We start from the raw sequence: 27,920 nt of genomic DNA, 5'->3' as shown, positions 1-27,920 counted from the left end.
TACAGAGAGGAAATTGGAATGTTTATCTGTTTTCCTGTAGCTTCAAAACCGTATTCATGTAGGTAATGGCATTAGAGGAGAAAGTCATCATAGGTCTCTTTTCAGACCCGGACATTCATCCCTTTTAACGTAAGAGTGTCTGACACAGGAGTACATATTTAAATGAGGACCACTAAGGGCAGGCTAGAAGTGTGGATACTGGGCTAGTAAGGAATGTACATGTGGCCAAGGGGAGAGTGCAGGCTTCTCCTAAAGGCACTCAAATACACATAATAAAATACCCATCACTGTGCAGGTCAGATAACATAAAGCTCACTGGCCGCAATCCCGCACTCTGCTCTAGAGGGTCACAAACTCGAACCCGTGTCCACTTCCCCTGCCATGACCAGGTGTTCCCTCAGAGCTCAGAGGACAGCCTGTGCAACACCATCATCTGACAGGCAGTGATTTCATGTTTTCTACGGCAAGATGTTATTATCATCAGTATTGACATTTTCGAATCACATTCGACTTCTCTGATATTCTGAAATCTCCATCCATGACTTTTACACCCCGTAACAGAATGATATTGCGCTGCATTCCTTTCAGTGACAGAGAAATTGCTAAACTCTGCCCTCTGTTTATTGGTAACTTTTTGTTTAAATACAGTTGTTAATGAAATCTTTTTGCCAAAAGTAGGAAATGAGGGCAATCAAGTTAAAAAAAATCAACATTTTCGGGGGAGGGTATAGCTCAGTGGTAGAGTGCATGCTTAGCATGCACAGGGTCTTGGGTTCAATTCCTAGTACCTCCTCTAAAAATAAATAAGTATAATTACCTTCCCCCCATGCCAAAATAAAATAGTTAAATAATACAATAATAAAAATAAATAAAATATTAAAAAAAATATATTTGTTAAACTCACTGTATAAAAATCCTTGTTTCCTAATCTTAAGGAATCAAAATAAAGTTTTGTTTTTAGCAAAGGATACCATAACATCACAAATTTATAGTGATTGTGAAAAGTGCCACTGAAGCATTTTATAAATGTAGCCAAATCAGAAGACTCTACTCTCTCCTTTGGATCCCAAAGTTTTCCGTGGCATCCATGTTTGACTGAAATTAAAACAAACAAACAAACAAAAAACCCACTAAGACCTGTTTAAAAATAATATTTAAAAAGTTATCCCCTGGAAGTTCCAGAAGATATTATCCAATAAATTTCATGTGAAATCATCAATCCTTAAAATGATTCCATTCATAAATCTCAGTCCTTACCAAGTGCTAATTCTTAAAAAAGCAATTACTATTAAAACACAAATAGCACAGTAATTTGTCCTTCCAAGAAAGTAATAAAAATCATTCTTTTGAAAAATTACCAGATATGCATAAAATTTTTAACTTTAGCAGAAACCAAAAAATAGTAACAGAAGAAAAAAAAGTATAATAGCAATAAATCTTTATTGGTTTTTAACAAAATAATTTTTAAAAACAAAAAACCCCACATGTAAACAAGAAAGTAAATAAAGTTAGCTGGCATTATTATGTACATCCAAGATTCAAAACAAGTTCTGGGTTAACATCCCATAACCCATGAAAGGTTCTGACCCATCATGGTGCAGGGTAACTGTATTTGATACTATCAATAAAGGAACCTTATCTTTGAACATTATAAAATGGTTTATGGATTATAAACTATACAGTTTCAGTTTTTGTTTTTCCCACCAATCCATATGCCATGTGTACTAATCCTAAAATGTATCTACATTATCATTATTAGTCTGAAATAACCATTCTCCCAAATTAACGGGGTTACAACTATCAGATCTCTTCCAGAGTTTTTGTGGTGGGATGAGCTAGAGCCCACATATGACATCATTTTTCAAAACTCACCTAATTCTAAGTTCTACCTAACTCATCTGCCACTTCTTCTTTCCTCTTACTTTCCATACATACATTAAATACCATAGCAACTTCACCTTAAAAAATACAGCTAATACATTAATACACATTCAGGCAGTAATTTCTGACATGGTTGTAGTTTATTTACCAAGAAAAAAATGCTAATTTTTATTTTAAAATTTAGGTTGAGTTCTGTCACAGCAGTGTTATTTAATTGGGAATGATGGCTTCGATTTAGAGGGTTCAATACATCTTAAACACGGTTCAAAGTTAAAGTGACTAAATTCTAATTCATGTGGAGAAAATCTCTTCAGTTCTTGGAAGAAAGACTAAAATATACTGTTTTATTACTATAAAATGCTATTAATTCAGTGTCTGTTTTTTTGCTAATTACATTCACTTTTATAAGCTTTACAAAAAAGAGCCTGGATAATTTTTGTAAGAGGCTTCAATTTGAGTTTAAATTGTAATTCTTTACTGTCAGTTAAAATAATTTAAATATGTGCACAATATGTTTGTGCTGTTTAAGGCAGGTGCCAAGAATATTTTGAAAGGTAATAAACTTACCAACTAGAATGTTCTCCCAAAGGAAAAAAAAAAGAGAGAAGAAAAGCTCATAATGGTTTTTGTTTAAGACAGATGTTTAAATAGCACTCTTCTTTTAGATGATTTAAAAATAATTTGGCAGCCGAATCGCCTGTGGTCATAACACATCACTTACAAAGGACAAGTAACAGATACAGAATTAATGATTTACTTTTAATATTTTTACAAGTCTCTTTAAGTTGGTGCCTAGTGGCTTTAACAAAATTTGTATTCAGTGTAAAAAGATTTAGAACATAAACAACACTAAGTAATGAATATAATTCTCTATGCCATGCAGAAAAGTTAACTTTTTACACATCATCACCCCCAAACAGTTCTAATTAAAATCCAAACTGTTTCCATTTTGCATCATTGTCATTCTTTGGCAAAAGATTCAAAATAGCCATGGGCTAGGAAACAACTGTTTACTCATGGTCTTCATTTTTGCAAAATAAATGTATTTTGTAAAAGGAATCTGCACTGTGCCTGGTTTATACTAAATTATGATAGGCAAAATATAATGGCTTTTTTTGATTAATCTACTCCTAAAGCTTTGAGTTGCCGTTCAATCTCTTCATCGGAGATTGTAGCCTTTGAAGTAGAGGCTGATGGTAAGCTTCGGGCAGCTGATGGAGCTTTGGCCATCTACATTAAAAAGAGGAAAAGAGAAAAAAATGTGCATTATATTATCAAACTTTTGGGTTAGAACATAAAGGATGTGCTGCAAAGAGGTTTAATTTACTTTCCAAACAAATATTGAAAACATGCACCTAACATAAAGGGAAATTTAATTAAGTGACAAAAGTGGTAGAGAAAATATTTCTGAATGAGAAAAATTAGATGTTCATACCTTTCCAGAGATTTCAATTCCAATTTCATCAAGAACTTGATTCACAATATCTTGGCTTTCTTCTTCATCATCAGAACCATCAAAGATGTCATCAAGGGTGTCATTGACTTGAGGGGGGGAACAAAACAGTTACTTTCAAACAGATTTCAGGTTGGGTTTCTATTTTTAGAAGAAGGCCCAACTTTGTAAATTTACATAGTACAATAAAATTGATGAGCAGATGGGAAAAATGAAGACCTTAGGTAGTTTACACTTAAGTAGAGAAGAAAAAGATTAAAAAACAGATTGTGATAAATGGAAAGGTAAATGATTATAAAGCTTCAAAGGGAAGAGATTACATTCTTCCTTTTGGGGGTTAAGTATCACCTGAGGGGCTCCTTCAAGGACACAGAGGATTTAAAGGAACAGAGACAGAGAAGCATAAGCAAAGATGGGGTGGAGGGTGACGGGACACAAATAAGGAAGAGTAAGTTCTTCTGTTTGGTTATTTAAGATGTGTAAGGGGAAAAGAATTAAAGCAGCTGGCCTGTGATCACACCTAACTCAATCACTGGGGAATGTCCCCAGAGGAAGAAAGACAAGAAACCTAGCCTGATCTCTCTGTAAGAATGCTGCTAACTGGGCTCCTGGTAAACAGACTGATATTTGCTAGCAAGAGAGTCCTTGTCTATGGGATGCTCTTAGCAAGCTGTCCAAGATTTAGGGTTGCTACAGCTATACTCTATCGGTTTACAGGTCATGACTCCCTAGAAAATATCACATAAGGTGACCATCTGAGCAATAAATGTAACTTATTTCCTAAAGCACATGCTCTCTTCAATCTAAGATGATAAGAAACCTATCAGATACATCATCTATTCTGCGTCAAAGAGCTCATGTCTAATACGGGAGGAAGAGACCTGGGGAAGCGTCTGGGACGCCCAAGCCCTCTCCCTGTGCTGCACGTGCATCTTCACAGCCTGTATCCTTGGCATTACTTACAAAGCTTGATACTGGTTAAGATCTCTGATTTGTATGAGCATGGTTTGACAATCTGAGTTTTTGTGTTAGTTTAATAGTATAAAGTCAATTTGGAAAAATGCTAAAGAGCTTAAGGCCAAAAAAATGGAGTATAATCTCTGAAGAAGTAAAGTGAATGTTAAGGCTTTAATTAGCATCTCAATTCTTCCACTTGGTGCCTGTGCAACTTTGCTGGGAAGTCATTTTACCTCTCTGGGCCTCAGTGTTTTCAACGACAAAACAAAGGGGCTTGACCAGCAACTTGTTTTTGATTTATGATCTGGATCTTATTTTGTAGTCAGAATTACTGTGGGAACCTGACTGGGATGCTCAGAGGTAAACTTCTGGAAAAATCATTTAGCAGTTGACACTCAGCTGGTAGTGACGTAACAAGGGAGGTGGAGAGTCCAGGTCAGAGTCCATAACGGCCTGAAAGAAAAAAGTACTTGCAGAAAAAAATGAAAGAAAAGGATAGAAGAGAAACACCAGAATGGTGTAATTAGGGTTTAACACAGAAGAGTGCTTTCAGAGAAAGTGTAACAAAATTAATCAAAGATATAATAAAAATTTCCCCAAGATCTTGTTTATAAAACTTGAATGTGAACAAGTTTTGGAGCAACATCATACAATAATAATTCTAATCGGAAAAAGATATGTCCATTTAAAACCTTGAATTTCTCTTTGGATGAAAATACTAAAGTTAATATACTTTACTGAAAAACCAAGTAACCAGCAATAACTAAAATACAAACTATAACAAGTGTGACAGACACGAGCCTGAAGTGCACATATCGATTCACTTCATTATAGCTTAATGGGAAAGTTCACTCCTCTGCTGAGATCTGCTCGCACCTGTGCCACCACTGGAACCCACACAAACATGTTAGATACTGTGATTGTTATATCAATGACAGTTCTCTCAGTCATTACAATTTTACTGATGTTAAAAAAAATTACATTTTTTCAAAAACAAAGGTTTAAAGTAAAAACTAAAGAATTTTTGGAACTATCAAAGATTCACATACAGTATCATTAAACCTTAGAAGGAAAATAGATACTCTGAATTGGAAAACTAGAACAGTGGTGAATTTAGTAATGCTAGTAATTAATTAGGTATTATTTTATGCAATAAATACTGTTAAATTAAAATGCTAGCAGATAAGCAGAGCTAAACTGGCAATATCCCTACACAGTTGTAAAGTAATTAGAAAATATCTTTGTGAAACAATGAGGCCAGTTTTGACATATCATGCAGGCAATGCCTCAATGTTGCCCAGGGGGCTATGAAGGGTCACTCCTTCGTTATTGGCGAAATGAAGACTGGTATAGTCTTTCCAGGATAAATCTAGAAGCATGAGCCAAAAATCTTATAAAAGTTAATACTTAAGAATATCAAAGAAATTCAGACAAAGATACTATAAAAACATATTAATCAAAGGATTATCAAATACACTGAACATTTTAAAACAATCTTACTAACCAATGTAAGAATGGTTTAATAAATTAGGCTATACTAATGTTACGTAATATTAAAGCAAACAAAGACCAGAGAAAATTCAAGTTCATGCATATATGCTTATATTATGTACTACTATGTCTTTTATAAGCAAGATAAGATTCAAAATTGTATACATTATATTATTTCACTTTATAAGATACAGGAAAATACAGAAAATAAATAAATATCTCTGGGTGGTATGATGATAAATTTTTTTTATATGCTTTGTTCCTTTTATTCTCTGTATTTCCACCAAAAGATGTAGTTTATATTCAAAAAGGATAAAACTAAATATTAAATTTAGACTTTGGGAGGGGAGAAAGAAAAAAGAATGAAAGTGCTCCATTATCTCTACCTCCAATATAAACAAATCTACAGTATGAAAGAATCAACACAAGCCTGAAACCACCTTACTTACACCTGGAAGACCTATTTTATTCACAAGTTGGTTTTGGTCCACTAATCAATAAAATAAAACTGCTGAGGCAAATATGGCACAGAAATATGGCATAGTATATTTTACAATTTCCTTCAGTTAAATGTGAACAGAATTTTGAGCCTTATATAAAAATACACTGAAATTACAATAAAGACGTCTGTCTCGAAGGGAGCTGTATCATTTCTTTCTCATCACTTGGGCCTTCATAGGTGAGAACATGAGGTTGCTGGTCAATAAACTTGTGAATTCAAAGATGAAAAACTGTAAATTTCATTACAAGTTATTAAACTTACTCATTTCTTCAGTCATTTCCATTTTCATGTTTTCCTTCTGGAAATTCTGCATTGTTTGTAATGTCTTTTGTGGATCCATCTTCTTGTTAACTGCCTGCATTGTCTTTAAATGTATAAAAAGATCCATGTTAGCTACATAATTATGAAAATTTTACTATGGAACAAGTCCAAAGGGAACACATCAAAAAAAGGCAGGCTTTTTAAAGATATACATTCTGCCATAATGAAACATAAGTGTTAGTATTCCAGAAAAAAATAAAATACTCATTCGGAAGCCATCTGCTTAACATCTATATTATAAAGACCACTGTGAAAAATCTCATCTGAACAGTAGGCAAAAAATTATGTAATAAAAAACACTGCCAACATAAAACTCATTGCTATTCAAATGGGAAAACTACATTTGCCTACTATGTGGCAAGCAGGTAAAGTCTAAATTAAAAAGAATTTTTACATTTTTTTCAAAAATTTTCAAAAATGTTTGACGTTCAAATTAAAGGATATACTAGCATACATACTTAACCTATTAATACATTTTTTACCATGGTTTCAAGAACTGATCAAAACACTGAGTTTTGCAAAAATATGTGAAAAGAATTTTCTTATGTTTTATATTCACAACTAATTTTATTAAAAGAAATTAATGTTATCTAGTATGGCAAAAATATTTTATATATTATCATTATATATGTGTCTAAGTGTATACAGTATGAAACATGTTGGTTTCAAGGATACGACACAAACACAGTCTTCTATGCAATGCTGTAGCCAAAGTAATCTTTTCAAGTATGACACTGTACTACCCTATTCCCCACCAGCCCATACATACCTAACTCCTCAGTGGCTTTGCATTGCTCTTAGTATTAAAAGCCAAATTCCATAATTGACCTGTGAGACTAAACATCATTGGAACTCTGCTTAACAAGCCAGTCTCAATCTGCACCATTGCCCTCCAGCTGTGCTGATCTTTCATTTCCTCAAATGTGCTGTGCTCCTTCCTGCCACAGGACCTTTGCATACACTGCCTCTAACCTGGAATGCCTTTCTCAATTTGTTTTTACTATCAATACTTCAGATTTCAGTTTATATGCTATTTCCTGAGTTAACATATTTCTAAGAAATTCAAGTGAAAATTCTAAGTCAGACAATGCTGTATGGTAGGACCACATGAAGTATCTTTTCCTACCCTATCACTTGCAGAAAATTGCAAAATGAGTAGATTTCCTCCTCAACATTATTGGAAGGTGATCCAGCCGAGGTGTGTGATGCTCATAAATGATCTTTTCCTCCAATTAGGCACTGTTTAGTTCTTTGATTTGTAAAACCAAAAAAAGAAAACAGAAGTTTTTGCCCTTAATTGTATTTTTCACTATAAAATGACTGAGCTCCATCAAGAGTAAGACAACTGAAAATAAAACTTATATTGAAATATTCTGTTTTTTTAAGGAACTGTACTTCCTGTACATAAGATGGACACATTCTATTTTCACGTGCTCTGCAGTCTAAGAGGCAGTTACAGTTGATTCTCATTATTTCTGGATTCCTTACTTGTGAATCTGCCCACTCACTAAAATACATTTATAGCTACACGTCAATACTTGCAGTACTTCAGTGTTCAGTTGTGGACATGCGCAGAGCAGCAAAAAATTTGAGTCACCCAACACCCATGTTTCCAGCTTAGGTCAAACAAGGTGACACTCTTCCTTTTTGACTCAGCCTTCATAATGTAAACTAGTGTCTTCCCTGCGGTCTATTTTGTGCCTCTGGTTGGTGATTTCACCGTTTAAAATGCCCTCCAGCATAGTACTAAAGTGTGCTCTCGTGTTGCTAAGTGTAAGAGGGCTATGATGGGCCTTGTGGAGAAAAGACATTTGTTAGATAAGCTTTGTTCGGGCTTGAGTTACAGTGCTGCTGACCATGAGTTCAATTTTAACGAATCAACTATAATAAGTGAGGCGTCCTTCAACAGAAACACACATAAAACAAGGTTTGGTATAGATTGGTTGACAAAAACTATGACCAAAGGCTCACAGGAAACCTACCCTGCACTTCCTCTAGGAGCAACGGTTCGATACACCTGATTCAGTGTTCCTGACTTTATAGACCAGAACTACTGTGGATAACAAGAATCAACTGTTCTGTGCTATTTTCCTAATATAAACCTGTGCTTTCTCTCCTCTGTGGCTTTTTTTCTTTTGCTTTTCACATTCATACTCTTCCTTCCCTATGTTTAAAACCTAGGGGTATTTTTAGGACCTAGGTCTTTTACAAAGCCTTTCAGATCATTGTCTTCAAGGATTTGTGCAGTTCACTGACACCTCGCACAGCCTGATGTATGGTGAGTTTCCTTTTCAGACGTATCTTAACCTCCTTCCACTCCAATTGAACTGTTAGATCTGTGAAAGCGGAGCCTTTGTCTTAAATTTCTTCTGATTTCTCATGGTTCTTAATATATTAAGGAGCTCATTATTTATTAAATATCTGAAAGGCTCACAGTCCTTTAAGTTCTGTAGAAAAAAACACTGATTTTTTTTTTATAAACACTAAGTTAATCCTAAGTTCCTGATAAAATTAACTGATAATTTCTGACAATATTCATGTGTCCTTTTGACACATTCATGGAAATGAATCAAAAGGAAATTATTATTCTAATTATTATATCAACACTTACGGCATAATGAAGTAAGAGGCCCCAAAATCTTTTTAAATTTAAGGGAAAAAAGCAAACACCACTTTAAGTAGTTTAAAAATTTAGAAGCTACATGTAATCTTGGAACAGTGGAACTGATCTAAAACAAACAAAAAATTTATATGAAAACAAATCAGTAATAAATCTCAAAATACCTACCTGAATTTTGTAGTATTATAACTCATTTTATTAAAAATTACAAAGATTCAGTATCACATATATGTAAGAGGGTGCTTTAAAATATGATTTGAATATCGACGTTTAAATATCTCAGATAAAATTTTATAAAGCCATGGACATAAAGGTTCCCACTTACTTTTGCTGTAGTAGACATTGCACCCGCCATCTTCATCTGGGAATTCATCACTTTTGTTTGTGTGGACATAGAAGTGACTTTTGAACTTACAGCAAAAGTTCTTGTTTTCTGTTTCCGTAGATGTACAAGCTGTTTGGCTAAAACCCTGCAAGCTTCTTTATTACCAATTTTGGCCATTTTCTTAATTTCTAATTCCTAAGAGAGGAAATAAAAAGAGAGGGACAAAACCACTAAGGAGGAGTTCTCAATGATTTAAGAAGAACAGATTGAACATATACAATGTACTCTTTCCCCCTGATTATGAAGAACAAAAGCTGTTATAAAGTCAGAAAAAAACAGTAATTTGAGAGGGCAATTTATTCCACATTTTTACATGGGGAAGAAAGAACTAGTACCTTCATCCATAAATACAAAGCAAGTCTACAAAACAGTACAGCACTCACAATAAACCCAGAAGAAAATTAAAAACTCAATCCAAAAGTAGATAGGAAAAAATGGATACTTAAAGATAGTTAGTGGGAGAAAGCGAAAAAAAAAAAAGAAAAGGAGCATAGTGGTAGATTTAAAGCTAACAATACAGACAATTACATTAAGTGAAAAGGTCCATCTATTATCTAAATAAAAGGCAGATTGTCAGATCAGATAAGAACATAAAGCAATTATAAGCTATCTCAAGAAACCAACTTTAATTACCTAAATAAAGCTAAGTAAAAGGATAGAAAAACATTCTATTTAAATAGTTATTAAAATCTGGAAATTTGGTGTGGTTACATTAACATCAGATCAATAAAACTTAAGAAAAAGGAATATTACCAGAATAAAAAGGAGCATTTCATAATGATATAGAAATCAATATATATAGATGTCAAAAGAATCCTAACTACGTATGCACTTAACAACAGTGCTTCCAAATTTATGAAGCACAACTGATAGAACTGAAAGGAGAAACAGACAAATACCCAATTAGCATGAGGGGTATCAGTAATTTCTTTCTTGAGAATATTGCTATAGTTGTTAGGACAAGTGGAAAGAAAATCTGTAGAGATACAGAAGAATTACAAAAACACACAATCACCAACTTGACCTAACCAAAACTTATTAAAAACTCCATCACCAACAGCAGAATACTCACTCTTTCCAAGTGTACACTAAAAAAAGAAAGAAAGAAAGAACAAACCAACAACCAAAAAAACCCCCACACACTAAAATATACCATATTCTGCAACAGAAAACAAGGCTCAACCTATACGAGGATTGAAATCATACAAAGTAAGTTTTCTAACTACAATGAAATTAAACTAGAAAGCAGTAAGAAAAAGATGAAAAGAAAATCACAAACAGAAATTAAACAACATGGCTTGAAATAAATCATGGGTTTAAAAAAAAAAATCAAAGGAGAAATGAGTTAATATTTTGAACTTAATAAAATGAAAATGCCACATACCAAAATGTGTGGGCTGCAGTTAAAAGTTCTTAGAGAGAAATTTATAGCACTAAAACTCATATTTTAAAAAATGAATATCTTGTAAACTTCAAACTAGAGAAAGTAGAAAAAAGAAGAGCAAATAAAACAAAGTAAATGAAAGGAAGGAAATAATATAAGCAAGAAAAGAAATCCATAAACTAGGAAAAATACAAAAAATTAATAAGATCAAGAGCTATCTTTTTGCAAGAAACTGATCAAATTGATAAACCACTAACCAGTCAGAAGAGGAAAAAAAAACTTAGACAGACAACAGAGAGAACACATGAATTTAATGCAAAGTGGAGCATCACTTTATATCCTAAAAATGTTAAAGGATAATAAAAATACTATAAACAAGGTATCAATACATTTTAAAATTCAGTAGAAAAGAACAAATTACCTTACAGATGCACACTATCAGAGTTCATTCAAAAAGGCAGATAGCCTGTTCCATTCTGTATCTTTTTTTTTTCATTTATATTCATTTCCTTTTTTTTTTTTTCTTTTTTAAATGGAGATACTGGGAACTTAACCAAGTACCTTGCGTGTGCTCAGCATACGCTCTACCAAATGGACTATATACCCCTACCTCCACTATCTATTTTTTAAAAATTAAATTTGTAGTTTAAATATCTATCCAGAAAGAAAACTTCACTCCCAATGGCTTTACTGATGAGTCCTAGCAAACATTAAAGAAAGAAACACACAAACCCTTCCAGTAAAGAAAACAGTTAAGGACAGCTATCAATTCATGCTTTTAGGTCAGGAGTACCCTAATGTCAAAATCACATAAAGACACTATGCAAAAAGACAACTACAAATTCGTATCTTTTATGAACACAGATGCTAATATTCTTGTGAAAATTTCAGCAATTTGAAATAATATTTAAAAAGTACATCAGTATCAATGAAGTTTATTTCAGTAACAAAAGCTTGATTCAACTTTGGAAAATCCATCAATGATGTAATTTATTACATTAACAGACCGAGGAGGGAAAACTTTTATGATCATCATCTCAATAGATACAGAAAAAAAAAAAGACTTGACAAAATTAATTTCCGATAAAAACTCTCGACAAACTGGGTAAAAAAGAAACTTCCTCAATCTGAGAAATGTTTCCTGTACAAAAAGCTCACAGTTGATATCATACTTAATGCTGAAAGACTAAATGTTTTCTTCTAAGATCAATAAAAAAGATGAAGTTATCTCCACTTTTAACAATGGAAGGTCTGGTCAGTGCAGTAAGGTATGGAAAAAAAAATGAAGACTGAAGAGGAAGATAAAAAATTTATTTATTCACAGATGACGTGATCATTTATGTAGAAATCTAACAGAATCTACACAATGACTACTACAATAAGTGACTTTAGGATGGTTACAGGATTCAAGATCAATATACAAAAAAAAAAAAAAAAGGAATGTATCTATATACCAGCAACAAAAATATCAGAAATCTGAAGAAGCACAGGAGCTGAATAATTACCAGTACAAATACTACTAAGAAAAACTTAAAATCTAAATAAATGGAGAGTATAGCATGCTCATGGACTGGAAAACTTAATATTGTTAAGATGTCTTCTCAACTTGGTTCAATGTAATCCCAATCAAAATCTAATCGTTTTTGGAGAAATTGACAAGTTTATTCTAAAATTCATATGAAAATACACAGCACTTAAAATAGCCAAAACAATTCTGGAAAAAGAAGTACAAAGCTGAAAGGTTAATGCTATATAACTTTGAGACTTAAGTATTAAGCTATAGTGAAAACGGTGTGGTATTGGCTTAGGCATAGTCATACAGGTCAGTGGAATAGCACAGAGCCAAAATGAGGCCCATGTGCATCTGCACAATTGATCTTCCAGAGATAACAGGCATTTGAATAGGGAAAGATGTCAGCAACAAATGATGCTGGAACAACTGAATTTCAATATGCAAAATGTGAACCTCTACCCTTACCTGATAACATAATACAATTTAATTCAATAAGATTCACAGTCCTAAATGTAAGAACTAAAAGCATAATACTTCTAGAAGAAAACATAAGAGAAAATATTAGTGACTTTGGGTTAGGCAAAGATTTCTTAGGTAGGACTTAGCAAATAGGCACATGAAAAGATGCTGAACATCATTAATAATTAGGGAAATGCAATTAAAAATGACAATCTACTACACACCACTAGAATGGCTAAAATAAAGATTGTCAACTTCAACTATTGGCCAGGATGTGAAACAACTTTACTCTCATGTATATATAAAACTGGTGGAAACAACGTTGCAAAATTGTTTAACATTCTTATAGAGTCAAACATACATTTAATCTGTGATCTGTCCAGCAGCCCCATTCCTAGGAAACATATATTCACACAAAGACTTCAATTGAATGTTTGTAACAACTTTATTCAAAATAACCCAAACCTGGAAATAACTCAAATGTCCATTGGTTGATGAATGGATAAACAAATTGTGGACATCCACACAATGGAATAACATTCATCAATAAAAAGGAGTTAATATTGATACATGTAACAATACTGATTAATTTCAAAATACTTAACAGTGAAAGAAGCCATATAAAAATGAATCCATTTTATGATTCCATTTATATAAAATTCCAGAAAATGTAAACTAACCTACAATGACAGATCAGTGTTTGCCTAAGTGGGGAGGGAGACAAGGCGGGGTAGGCAGAAGGGATTACAAAGGGACTAAAGAAACTTTTGGGGATGATGGATATGTTCATTAACTTGACTGTGTAATGGTTTCATGAGTTAATACATAAGTCACAATTTATCAAATTGTGTGCATTAAAAATGAACAGTCTATTGCATGTCAATAGTGCTCAATAATGCTGTTTTAAAAAATATTTTATGCACTATATATTTAAAAACACAAAAATATTTAACGATAGCCAGGCAATCTATTTTTAAAAGTACAGTCATTATCACAGACCCAATAATAGTTAAAATATCAAGTAAGATACCTCTGAGTTAGCATAATTTTTTTTTTATTACTCTCCCTTGGTTTCTAGGACTATTTTATCTTTGCTGTGAACAGAGAAGAAGGTGGCTCTGTTCTGAGCAATATTTCTTCTAGGCATTCATGACTATCACAAACTGAAGAATAATTTGATTTTATAATCAGCAGAACACACAGACTCCTGGTAAAAGTCAGCGGAATGACACAGTAAACAAAGGTAAGCAGAAATTGCAAGAAGGCGTTAAATGCCATTTCTTAGTAAAGTAAATCACTTACCACCTGCCTTGTGTCTTTTTGCTAGTTAGCTAATTATTCCAACACTAATTTCTAAATTTGTCTGAAAAGTTAAACTGAAATTTAATGTTCTACTTACCAGCTGTTTTTCTTGTTTCTCTAAAGCTGCCCGATCTCTGATTATAGCTCTCTGTGTACCTCGCAACTCTCGATTCTGTTCCTTTATTACATCTAAGAGAACCACAAAAGAAACCTAAATGTATAGATTGTAAAATCTTCTTCAATACCATTTAAAATACTGAACTCAGAAACTTCAATTTAAAAAATCTTAATTTACTAGATGTTAAAAATTCTTGTTTCAATTCAGTATACTAAAAAAGTAGTCAAATGTTAAAATGAATTATAAATATTAATTATATAAAAAATTACAGAAGTACAAATATGCTATATTCTGAGGTTGAGCCAAAAGTATATATATAAATCACAATAAAATATTCCCTTAAAGAACTGATTAGTATACATGTTTTATATGGCACATACGTCACACACAAACACACAAACACAAACCTGTTTTATCTCTCCTTACTCCAATATTATGTGAAATTCCAAGGAAGAGGCAATGTGTTTACCAAATCTTTTCTTCTACACTAAGTACTTACATCGTAACAGAGCGAAGTAGCAGACATTCCAATGAAGCAGAAGTGGATCTGAATTCAACCTCTGCCACTTGATTGTTAGATGACGATACCTTGCAAAGTTAGTTACCACCTAAACCTCAGGTTTATTATAAAATAGGAATTGTTAAGGAGTAAATAACATATACAATGGCTGATGTACTCCACTGTAAGTGTCCACTCACTGCTAATGTTTTTCTAATTTATCTCAATTCATCTGGATGCATCAGTCTCACCTTTTGAAGAATTAAAGAATTAGTCTAAGCCTGATGAACTATAATTTGGGTTAGTTGTTCCTAAACAGTGATTTCTTCGAAGGATCACAGACGTGGACAGTTATTTTTGCCAAAACTGTTCTCTCACTGTCAGGAATCTTGCTAAGTGCTTTATATATATTATACAGTATAATGCTCACAATAATGCTATGGAGTTGCTTTTTCTATTATTTTATATATAAGAAAATTGAGAGGAAGTTTAAATAACATGCCCAAGGTCACAAGGTAGTAAGTGGTAATGATGCCAGATTTGGATCCAAGTGTTGTCTCCTGAATCAGTGAACCTAATCACTTCACTAGAGTACCTTTTTAGTAAAGAGGCAGATATAAAACCACCACTACAAGAGGAAGAATAGTCTGTTCATCAAAAGGCACCAGGAAAACTAGATATCCACATGAAAAAGAATGAAACTGAACCCTTACCTCACATTATATATAAAAATTAACTAAAAAAAAAATTAATGACCCAAATATAAGAGTTAAAATCATAAAACTCTTAGAACAACACACAGGAGTAAATCTGCATGATCTGGGATTTGGCAGTAGATTCTTAGATATGACACCAAAAGCAAAAGCCAACAAAAGAAAAAATAGATAAACTGGACTTTGTGAAAATTAAAAACTATGCATCAAAGGATATTATCAAGTGAAAAGACAACCCAGAAAATGGGAGAAATATTGCAAATTATATATATATATATATATATAGAGAGAGAGAGAGAGAGAGAGAGAGAGGGAGAGCGAGTGCGCACACGGGCGCATTAGAGAGTCTAGTATCCTAAATATATAAAGAACTCTTACAACTCAAAAACAAAAGACCAATATCCCAATTAATAAATGAGTGAAGGACTTGAATAGACATTTCTCCAGAGAAGATATACAAATGGCCAATAAACACATGAAAAAGATGCAAAGTGTCATTAGGGAAATTAGATACCATTCCACGTCTGCCAAAATGGCTACAATCAAAAACAAAAAAGGGTAATACATGTCAATGAGGCTGTGGAGATTGGTACCCCTGTACATTGCCAGTAGGAATGTAAATTATTTCAGCCACTTTGGATAACGGTTTGATGGGTCCTCAAAAAGTTAAACAAAAAATTACCAAATCACCCCACTATTCCCCTCCTAGGTATCTACCCAAAAGAACTCAAACAGGTACTTAAACAAATACTCTACACAAATGTTCACAGCAGCACTATATACAACAGCCAAAAGGTGGGAAGAACCCAAATGTCCATGAACAGGTAGATAAATTGTGGTATACACACAAACACACACACACACACACACACACACACACACACACACACATATACATATATTTATATAATATATATTATTCAGTTATAAAAATAAATGAAGTACTGATACATACTACAACATGGATAAACCTCAAAAATATTATGTTAAGGAAAAGAAGCCAGATATGATTACACTCATGTGAAATACCCAGAATAGGGAAATCCACAAAGACAGAAAGCAGACTGATAGTTGCCAAGAGTTGGGGGTCGGCAGGAGTCGGGGAGGGCTACTGAGTCACTGCTTAATGGACACAAGGTTTTATTTTGAGGTGATGAAAATGTTTTGGAACTAGCAATGGTGGTTATACAACATTATGAATGTACAAAATGCCACTGACCTATTCACTTTAAAATGTTCATGTTATCTGAATTTCATCTCAGTTAAAACAGCAACAAAGCCAGCAACCATTATCCTTTTTAGTGATGGAGCACCTCAACTTATGTTCTATGTATTTCTGTCATAATGTAACTTTACTCAGGATTCAAATAACTAATGATCCTAAGTAACAGGCGCTATGCTAAGTGCTTCACAACAACCCTAAAAGGTAGGTACTCTTAGCTCACTTGTTTCAGAGGAAGGAATTGATATTCATTGAAGTTATCTGCCCGAGGGAGAAAAACTGCTAGGATTCATATACAAGCATTCTGATTTCAAGGCCTCTGATTTTAAATAGGATATTACACTGTGACGCTTTTAGGAAAACAAAAAAGTAAAGTTATCAGAGACATAATCCTTATAAATATAGATCTGTATCAATGAAAATATACAGGTCAAACAATGAAAACACTCCAAGTCACTGTACAGAATATAACTAATCAACCACAATGACTTTCTCAATAAAAGTTAATATAAGATGCCTGAGCTCCTACATCCTACATACAAAACATCTATTTCCCCTCCTTTGCTTACCCTGTATTTCAATTAAGTTATATTGGTGGACATCTCATGCTCAGGATTTACTAAGAACACATTCGACATGTTCCTTAAACATAGGACTAGGAAACCATATAATATCTACACGAGATGAAAAGAGAGGGAGTTGTCTCTCCCCTCATCTACTTTCTTCTGGATGGGAAACACATGTTTCATTTAAAGAAGAGGAAGGAGATATTCCGAAGACAAACATATTTGAGAAATTTTCATGCTGAAAACAATTAAACCGATTTCTTTGCTTCAAGGCTTCTAAGAACATTTAATATATGAATATGCATTGTCAACTTTTAAGAGGAAAATATATGTTATTCCACAGATTTATTACGCTGAGGGTCCTTTTAAAGAATAAACATTTCTTAGACATGAACGCTTCCTGGAGCACTGGTTGGGATCCTTTTCTAAAATTTTATGACTTCTTAGTTTGCTAGGGCTGTCATAACCAACACCACAGGCTGAGTGGCTTAAACAACAGAAATGTATTTTCTCCTAGGTCTGGAGGTTAGAAGCGCAAGATCACGGTGCTGGAGAGTTGGTTTTTCCTGAGCCTCTCTCTTTGGCTTGCAGATGGCCACCTTCTTGCTGTGTTCTCACATGGCCTCTTCTCTGTGTGTGCCCATCCCTGGTGTCTCTTCCTCTCATAAGGACACCAGTCCTGTTGGATTAGGGCCCCACCCTCATGACCTCATTTAACCTTAATTACCTCCCTGAAGACCTTATCTCCAAATGTGGTCACATTAGGGCTCAGGTTTCCAACATATGAATTTTGGGGAGACACAATTAGGCCCACTAAACAAGATTATTTTTCCTCTGACATTTATAGATTGATACTAAACAAAATAGCAAAGAAAGTTCTCATTTCCCCATCTTTCACAACGATCATCAGCTTTTTCATCCTCAACACTTAAACTCTGCCAATTTTCATCTTTTGGGCTTAGTTTCCTATCTTGCCAAAGCCAATGCACTGGTATGAAAACAGTCACCACTTTTCCTACTATTTCAATAGAAAATATGCTCTAAATTTAAAACTATAATATTACAAATTAATTTTTGGAGTGCAATCCCTTTGTGTACTCCCTGAACTCAACTAAGATAAGATGAAGTATTGAGATAATAATGGTCTTCTAAAATTACGACAGTACTGAGTTGAAAGAGAAGCTACCATATTGGTAGTTGAATTGTGGCCAGAAAATTGACATGGTACAAAGCAACTGCTGAAAGCTTTAACTGCTAAGATCTAGAATGCTATCAATATAGATGTTTTCATTTCTAGAGTGGTATAATGAAAAATACATATTTGGTCTTTGTCCTGAGTTCCTAGCACAGTGCTCTTAAAACCCTTGGAATTTCCTGAGTGATAGAAATGTCTTTTGACTCAGGGAAGGGTACCCCTAGATAACTTCAGGGTGGGGCTAGTTACCAGAAAGTCCAAATACTTGATTAGAGGGTAGGGACTTTTAGCCAAATCCCTCAGGGAGAAGAGTGGGGCCGGAGATTGGGTTATAAAAACCCTTGAACAAGGAGATTGGAAGAGCTACTGGGTTGGTGAACATATTTATGTTCTGGGAAGATAACATGTCCAGAGAGGGCATAGGAGCTCTGAGCCGCACTCCTCACCCTACCTACCCCTGCCACCCAGGCCAATACCGTGCTGCCATCTGGCTGTTCCCGAGTTGTATACTTATAATAAACTGGTAATAGCATGTAAAGCACTTTCCTGAGTTCTAAGAGTTGTTCTAATAAATTATCAAACCTGAAGACAGAGTTGTGGTAACACTAGAATTTATAGCTGGTCGGTCAGAAGAACTGGTGGCAATCAAAGACTTGTGATGGGCCCCTTAAGTGAGGACAGGCTTGTGGGACTGAGCCCTTAACCTGTGGGGTCTGTGCTAACTCCAGACAGTCAGTGTTAGGACTGGACTAAATTGTTGGAGATACCCAGCTTGGTGTCAGAGAATTAGAGTAAAGAATAGACACAGCCATCTTTGTTGAAAAACAAGTATTATGACATGAAATTTTAACAAAACATGTAAGTTAATCAAGATAGTTTGACTTAACTTTTCTTAATGTTATGTAACTATGTGCACCATAACTGTCACTGTATATTAGAGGAGGAAAAATAAAGAAAATTAACTACTGCACTTTCCACAGCCTGTTGTTAATAGACCTATTAATATTTAAACAGTTCTAAGCTATAAACCAAGAGCATCTAATGCCATATACTAAAACACAGTCATAACACTTTAAAATATATTATGGAAAGTAAGAAAAGACAGTAAAAATTTTTTTACATGAAATGATAGGTATATCTTATAAAACAAATTACTCTCATTTTTTAACAATCCCTACATTAAACCCACAGTTAATTACTTACTCTTCTAGATAATTCAGAAGGAATAACATGAGAAAGGTTCTGAGACACTTTTAATATTTTTTAAGGCCAAGTTTATTTTCCATTATATTTATTTCTTAGTAGGTCTCATTTCTTCCCAAGATTACAAGTTCTTTACCAGCAAGAAATAAATGCATTTAATTTATTTATTTACCTATTTCTATTCCTATTTTACTTCATGTCAACTACTACCCCAGTAACAGTGTTCTAAGGGGTACAAACATACATAGTTAACTGTAAAGACTTTGTCTAATAGTCATACTTGAACACATTTTTTTAAAAACATGTATAATAAAATCTATTGGTTAGCAAGAAAGATGGCTTATAATTTAACAATAATAAAATCTGAACTATGATAGATACTTTTCCATAATGGAAACATGGAGCACTGAAATAATCAGAAATTTCCCTTCCAGTTTTTTGCTTTCCCCTCTTCTCATTCTGAGTTATGACAACGACAGAATAGCTACTGCTGACCTAGGAGAAGGGAAGCACTTGGCTCCTGTCTAGCCTGTGCTTCCCTGTCCATCCTCTGCTTCCTTCTCTAGTCAGAAGAGCAGAGCGTGCCCTGAATTCTTATAGTCCAGCACTTTATCTACTTTGCGGGGTGTTGTGAAGCATTCATAACAGGTGGGTATAAGGAACTTTCAACCTGTGAAAATGTCAAAAGTACACACATGTGCCTATGGTCTGCTCTCTCTGTTACCATCCGGTGAGGTACCAAGTATCTGGAGGCGCCCCACCCACCACCCTCTCCTCACCCATATCCAGCACAACACTTAGGAAGGGCCACCCAGGCCAGCTCCACTCTGAGCATTAAAAGCCTGTCTCAAGCCCTTCAGGCTCTTCTCACTGAACAAAATATAACCCATGTGTGCATCAGTGTGGTAAGATCACTGACTTAAATTTTGGACTTAAGAAGATATAGACAGAGAAGGTCATTCTGCCCTCTTTGTTTCTGAGTCAATAAGGTCTATCTGCTTACAGAGAAAAAGAAGAAGAAAAGCCAAAAAAAAAAAAAAAAAATCTAAAAGGGCCTCTCATGTGGTCTAGTCGAGCTCACTAGAATTCTCTACCGAGGTTTGGGGCCAAGCTCCAAACTGAATTATGGCTGTCCATCTAGACTCTGCTCATTTACAAGCTACGTGTATATTTGAGGATTAAAGCAAAAAGTAATTATCAACTGCAAATATGGACACTCGTTAATTTGTAATATCCTTTAAAATGTCTATCTTTTGAGAGAAGGGAGGGGGCCTGTCTCAAGCTTACAGGGCAGAGCAGGATTACAGCCCCACAAGCGCTAAGGCACAAGGCACAGATCGTACCATCAGCGGGATTCACGCTGGTCTCCTAGACAGCATCCCCTCTACCAGGTACTGGGTTTGGTGCTGTACTATAAGGTCATGATGGATTTTAAAATCTAACTTAATATGTCATATTTTCTGCTTTTAAATGTATTTCTTCAGAGAAAAAAATCATTTTGATTTATGCAACTTTACTGCCTACCAATTATCCTGAATCTAACCATCACAAGAATTGAGACAGGTGCACAAAATGCTCCCACATCCTACGAGACCACCTCCATTAACTGGCTTTTGGAGATCAAGATCCAAGAGGAAAGTGAGCCCCCTCTTTAGATTTCATCTTGAAACTCTGCAAGCTGGTATCAATGGAAACAGTGGGGACTGCGGCACTGATCAAGGGCACTAAATAAACCCTGATCACGGCTATGAACAGAAGAGCTGGGAGTGTGAGCCCTGCTGGAGCAGGAGCGGTAGAGCTCACCAGTGAACAATAAAGGGGGATGGGGTCCTGGCCACGTGGGGATATACCATCTTCTTAGGCTGATGAGGAGAAGAAACTGCAAAAATGCTCTGAACTCAAAGGTTAAGGGTTAAGAAAGAAATATTAAAGGTCAGTAACTAGAAAATGCTGGCCCTAAAAACCAAATTTACTCAGAGGCAGAAGGACAATGACAATGAGAGAGTGGGTGAGGAGAAATCAGAATTTGATATGCACGGCAAATCTATTTCTCAGGCTTTGGACAGGGTACATCAGAAAGCAGGGAGGAATGGTATCAGCTTAATTAATCAGTCTTAACATATAGTAAAGAAAATAATAAAAACAAAACAAACAAACTATGGGAAACAAAGGAGGATCACACCAACAGCTTTATCTACATACTGGTCCATGGAGCCAAGGAGCCACTTAAGAACCAGGCTGAAGCTGAAACACTCAACAGGACCTGCTTGGAAGGAAGGGGTGCGCCACTAACAAGAGAACAGGAGTCTACCCTTTGGCAGCACAAAAGGAAGTAACAAGGAATTTTTTTTTCCTACCACTAAAGTCTTGAAGTCACTCAAACCCTGAGGAACTCACTGAAATGAATCTGTTTACCACTCGGTCTCATGTGGTTCTCAAAGGCACAGGCTTTGGTACTAAGTAACAGCTTCAAGCCAGAAAACTGTCAAAGCGCATTTTTCAGCTTTGACAAGTGAGGGGATGAAGAAAATGTCCTTCGAAAGAACAGTCTCACAGACATATGGACTTGTAGGTACTGTGAAAAGAAAGACCACTCTTCAGCATCATTCTCGGGATGGAGAAATACAGAGGAAAGACACTTTCCTACAGAAATACCCATTCTGTCTGGAGAACTTTCGCTCAGAAAAATGATCAGAAGACAGGACTGTGTTCCTGAATCCCATATTCAATTATTTTTCTTTGGTGTGCCAAGAATGTAAGGGCCAAATCAAAAGGTAAAATTTGAGTTTTTAAGTATTCAGGGTAACAAGCAGTAAGGGAACACACAGTATGCTAGGAGAGATCTGGGTCCCGCAGGTAGCATCGTGAGAATGTTGCATTTTATTTGGGAGAAATGGAGGGGACATAGTTTATATACATGGTAAATTTTATTCCCTCTTGAGCTATCGAAAATGTGGCATCGCAACTGACTCCTGACAGGAGATTTATCCAACTTATCTGTAATTTCACAGGTTCTGAACACTGGACAACTAGCATGCATGGATACCACCCCAATGAGGAAAAACCCAAGAAGCTTTGTTCCTCTTCTGTCAGTAATATTCCTCAAATTATCTCTAAACTTGCACTAAGGTGCCAGGTGGGTAGCGGTAAAATGGGTGCAGACTATAGTAAGCTCTGGATACTGGGAACACTACTTTTGGTTAGTAAATGCTAGTATTTTGGAATTTAGTCTCTGAATTACAAACTGCTGCAGAGTTATTTTCATTTATGCTGAAGATTCTCTTTAACCTTGCAAATATGGAAAGTAGGAAAAACTTAGAAAAAGCATAATCCAACTCTGGAAGTGCATAAGGATCTACTTTGGTTCTGGCGAATGCAAATCAGGAAGCAGATGCCAAAAAAAAAAAAAAAGGACACAAAGAGTGAGGTATTTAACATAGTTTGAGGTGGCATCAAAGGAGAATTTCTAGAGAAGGAAAAGAGCTGAGACAGTTCAGGTTAGCTAGAGGAAGAAAAAAATTCCATGCATCATAAGCAAAAATATATCAGAGTGAGAAAGAATATGGTACATAGAGATGAATATGAGAACAGTGTTGCTGTCCAGGGACATGGCTTTCTTTTTAGAAAGACAAGGGCCAGATTCAGAAGGGCCATGCATGCCTTATTAAAGAGGACTCACTTGATCCTGCTGGTGCTAGAGACTCAAAAAAGGGGTTTACACTGGGGAGCAGTATAGTAAGATTTGGATTTTGGGTCTATCAATCACACAGGCAACTCTAGATTCAAGGGCTATGAAGCTACAGGAAAGAAAAGCAGAAAGGTGATGCAGTAATGAGCAAGATAAATGGGATCTGAATTAGAGCAAGGAGGTGAAGGCACACAGTGGAAGATCATATGTGCCAAATATTTAATAGGCAAAAGGAACAGGACTTGGTACTCAATGGAACACAGAGGGCAAAACTGAGAACTGTCAAACACTGCAGGAGGAGAGCTCAGGGAAGGAACTGACTTGAAGGAGATGGTGATGAACTCTGTTTGGGATCTGTTTTAATTTGAGGTACTCTTGTGCATCTAGGTGGAGATATTCATCAAACTGTTGGATATACTGGTCTGAAACTCAGAAAAATATATATAGAGACACAGTTGGGATCCATCAACACTTAAGTTATAACTAAAATAATAAGGGTTAAGATAAGACCATGTACAGAGAGGATGTACAGTTAGAATAGTTGTAGCCCAAGATGGAACCAAGAAAAACACTAACACTTAAAGGGTTGGTTAAAAGAAGAAAGTAAGAAAGAAAGAAGGAAAGGAAGGAGGGGGGAAGGAAGAAAGAAAGCAAAAAAGAAAAGAAAAGCCCAAAAGGAAAAAGAATAGTCAGAGGAATTTGAGGAAAAGTAAATCAGTGTTATGTAATGCAAGCTGAAAGAGAATTTCAAGGAAGAAATTATTATCAAGATCAAATGCAAAACATAAGCTCAAGAGATGACTACTAAAAAATTACCATTGGATTTGGTGATGTAGAAGTCACTGATGATAGTAGCAAGATTTCATGACATGAGATGTAAAGCAAACTGCTGTAGGATGGGAGGTGTCAGAGAAGTAATGAAGTGGAGGCAGGAGACAGCACTACCCCTTCAAGAGGTTTAGATGAAGTGCAAAAAGAGATTGGGCAATACTGCCTAGGAAAACGTTGGAGTAAGGGAGAGTCAGGATGAGGAGGGTTGTTTCTAGTTCTACCACCATTAGAAATTAAAGTTCTACCACTAATTATGAGAGAAGAGAGTCTGGTTCACAGGCAAAAGTAAGCATCACATGGTACCTATCAAACGCTGAGAACTTCATGTACTTAGCAAGAACAGCAAAATTAAACTGCCATAAGATCCCAAATGAGAAAAAAATAACTATTATAATACTCAAAGGGATGCTGTTCTGGCTCTGCCACTTAGCAGCTGTGTGATCCTGGGCAAGTTACTTAGCCTTTTGCCTCTCAACTTCCTCACCTATGTAGTGAGGATAACACTAGTACTTACAGGTTTTGTAAGAATTAAGATGCTGATACCAAATGCTAACACAATGCTGGCTCAAGTTTGTCTTTATTGAAGATCACAGACATGAATTATATAGTGCTTAAAGAACTTCAGTTTTTAAGAAATATATTTAGTCATGCATTCATGACAAGTCCTCACGGCATCCTGATTTACAGGTTCATGATTAGCTTCAATAAATAGGTCACCATTAGTCTACTTTGGAAAAAAAACCAAACCAAACAAACAAAAAACAAAAACAAAATACAACACTGTAGATAAACACACTGCCCTGTATATGTATATACTTTATAAATCAGTAAAAGGAAAATCAAGGTCTGAATTGTAATTTCAAATTCAAAAGAATCTTCCTCTTCTATGGCATTAAGGTACAATTCTCATTAATTTCTGTAACAAAGTACACACTGCAGAGACTTGTTCATCTTTGTGTCAAAAATGAATTAAACATAACTCTGAATAGTAATAAGTGCTGTACTGTTGCCTCCCTTTTTAATTTACATGTGCAGTATTCTTTAATGATATAGTGTGCAACTCTTCCAGCCAATTCAAAGAGACAAAAAGATTCAATTATTCTCCAGCTCTATAAGCAGTTACATATTTTCCTTATATATCAGAATTTCATTACAGCTGAAACAGATAAAAAGACAGCATACAGTAAAAGGTCTTATGATCAATAATCAATGAGTCTCATGATTGGGGGAAATGCTTAAAAATACATTTAATTTCATAATAGATAGCCCCATCATTACTAAGAAGAATGCTGTCACCTATTAAACAAAACAGAACACCTTCTTTTTAATAAAACAAAAAATAAAAACATCAACAAAGCTCTATGTCAAAATAATGAAAGTACAGATCTATAATTAAGACATCATTAAATGATCTGAATTGACAGGATAATTTAAGAAAACATCAAGTATGCAGTTTAGTAGTTATAGTAAATGTAAACAGTGGCGAAATTTCAGAAATCAGAAATTTCATACACAGATCTTTAAGTCAGTAGTTCTCCCAAAAGGCCTTAAGACCTTTTTTTCACAAATAAGTCTATTTAACAAAAGCATTGTTCCATGGATGAATTAACCCAACTGCAAATAAGTATACAGTTAAATACCCTCACTGCACATCCTCATTGTTTTTTTTTTTTAATTCTGCTCTATACTTCAAGTGCAATAGTCACTAGATTGCTGAAAGCACCAGGAAGCACAGCAATGAGAATACAGAACTGATATTTATGTCTGTGAAAATATCTGACAGATATCAAGCAATTAAAACTGCGATGTTTGGCTTTTAATGTTAATTTAAAAAAATTTAATTTGTAGCATCACAGTAAGAAAGATGCAGCCCCATTTCTCTGTTTAGTAAATTCTCACTCTATGAAACTGAAACAAAAAAATAAATCTTTTTCTTTCCCTTGAAGTACTATACAATAACTGAACATTACAATATTGGTACTGAAACACTGAAAAAAATAAAGTGCCATGTTAAAGATTAAACAGCATTTTCAGGTAAAACACATATAAAACCAATTTCACATAATTGTATTACTTCCGATACCAACTTGGTAGTTATTTCAGGTATTGTAAATGGTATTTCTCAGTTAATAAAAAGTCCATTTCACCCACTAAGGGTAAGCAAAAATGTATTATGCTCTGGGATAGATTAGAGGTAAAATGACATTATGTGTTGAAGTGAAGGGTAGAGTGGCAGGGTGAAGATGACATCTTTGTAATCCTCCACAAAATAATTTGCTGGCATTGGAATAATCAATACAAAAGAATGAAGGAGTTACCCCAGGTCTGGACTGAGCTCCCTGTTTGTACCAATCACTGTCTAGCTACCACTGCTCCTTTTGTGGCAGAGTTAGACCCTTACAAAGAAGTGATTCTTTGGTTGAACCAGCAGCAACCTAGAATCAACATGTAATGGGAAACACAAATTTTAAGTAACTTGAATGAATCTGATTCCTGGTAGAGTCAAAAAAAAAATATCAGGACTAATTAAACAGTTATATAATCATATAATAACAGGCACTGCTTATAAACATCAATTTGTATGTCCCTGTATATTCACTTTTTTCCCCTTAACATGACACTGAGCTAAATGTCTGAAGCAATGCAAGTATCTTAAAATGTAAATAAACTTCTATGCGGACAATACATACAACATCTCTTACTTTAGACAGCAAAAGATAATCATAAGAGAGAAAAATCTAGTACGAAAACTAAAATCCAGGCACTTTCCCTGGGTTTCTATTTTTCTACTGGAGTCAGTCAAGAAGCATTTGTATCACATCTCCATTGATGGGATGTTCTTAGCACAAGACTAACCCAGACTCAAGTTCAATTTGCAACTGGAGCCTATTACACCCTCCCCCACCTCAATACAGGTTTCCGGTTTGGTGCCCAGAAGTAGCAGTACAGCTCCCAACTGACAAGCAGATGAGATCAAGAAGAAATTCATCACATCCCCAAGTCTAAGGACCCCCCAAGGTCCAGCCGCATCCTCCCTTCATGAAATGCTCAGGATCCCGCTGAAGGAGAAACCGGAGGTGGGGGCCGGGAGGATTTAAAGGTTATGTTATCAGAGAGAAGAAGAATGCCCAGGTGAGGTTGAGGTGGGGCGAGTCAGAAGAGATAAGGAAGCAGAAAAGTGACGCACGAGGGCGGTCACCTGTGGGGCCACTTGATCCGGCCCCGCCCCCAGGGATAGCTACAAGAATCGCGGCCGGAAGCCCCCAAAATACACCGGAGAAACGCAGAGCTAGGCCTCTTCGGCCCGGCCTGGAACTCACCATCCACGGTTTTCTTCTTGAAGAGGGACGCCATGGTCAGGGACCGCGCCCGGGCTGCCCGGCTCGGCCCGGTCCGGCCCGCGACTGGGAAAGAACAGGAGGGAAAGGACAGGACCCCGGGAGGGTTCGGGATGGCGGAGCGGATGGGCCAGAGGAGAGGGCGAGGTCTCCAGGCAGGACCTGCGGAGGGCGGATATCCACGAAGCCTGCCGCTGCCGAGTTGCCTGGAGCTCAGGTGACCGCGAACTAAGACACTTTTTGGAGAAGTCACTTCTAGGCGGCGTCTGCGCGGTCTGC

The 27,920-nt window shown here is 35.5% G+C and overlaps 1 protein-coding gene across 1 annotated transcript; it reads right to left on the bottom strand.

The window, feature by feature from the left end:
• Positions 1 to 1,421: 1,421 nt before the first annotated feature.
• On the bottom strand, positions 1,422 to 27,872 carry CHMP2B (charged multivesicular body protein 2B). The gene is made up of 6 exons (XM_006187008.2): positions 27,624 to 27,872; positions 14,366 to 14,457; positions 9,551 to 9,745; positions 6,546 to 6,648; positions 3,317 to 3,423; positions 1,422 to 3,111 (listed from the first exon to the last, which is right to left on the bottom strand). The coding sequence occupies exons 1-6, from the start codon at positions 27,655 to 27,657 to the stop codon at positions 3,001 to 3,003; spliced, it is 642 nt and encodes a 213-aa protein (XP_006187070.1). The 5' UTR covers positions 27,658 to 27,872; the 3' UTR covers positions 1,422 to 3,000.
• Between the last annotated feature and the right edge of the window lie 48 nt (positions 27,873 to 27,920).

Source organism: Camelus ferus, chromosome 1 (assembly GCF_009834535.1).
Source record: "Camelus ferus isolate YT-003-E chromosome 1, BCGSAC_Cfer_1.0, whole genome shotgun sequence".
In the NCBI taxonomy this organism is placed as follows: Eukaryota; Metazoa; Chordata; class Mammalia; order Artiodactyla; family Camelidae; genus Camelus; species Camelus ferus.
This window is presented reverse-complemented; position numbering and strand designations above follow the sequence as displayed.

Excerpts from the sequence above, each read along its gene's own strand:
- CHMP2B (XM_006187008.2), bottom strand. The coding sequence starts at position 27,657 with ATGGCGTCCCTCTTCAAGAAGAAAACCGTGGATG. Across the intron at positions 9,746-14,365 it reads AGAAACAAGAAAAACAGCTG|GAATTAGAAATTAAGAAAAT; the intron begins GTAAGTAGAACA and ends TTCCTCTCTTAG. Across the intron at positions 6,649-9,550 it reads CAATGTCTACTACAGCAAAA|ACAATGCAGGCAGTTAACAA; the intron begins GTAAGTGGGAAC and ends ATACATTTAAAG.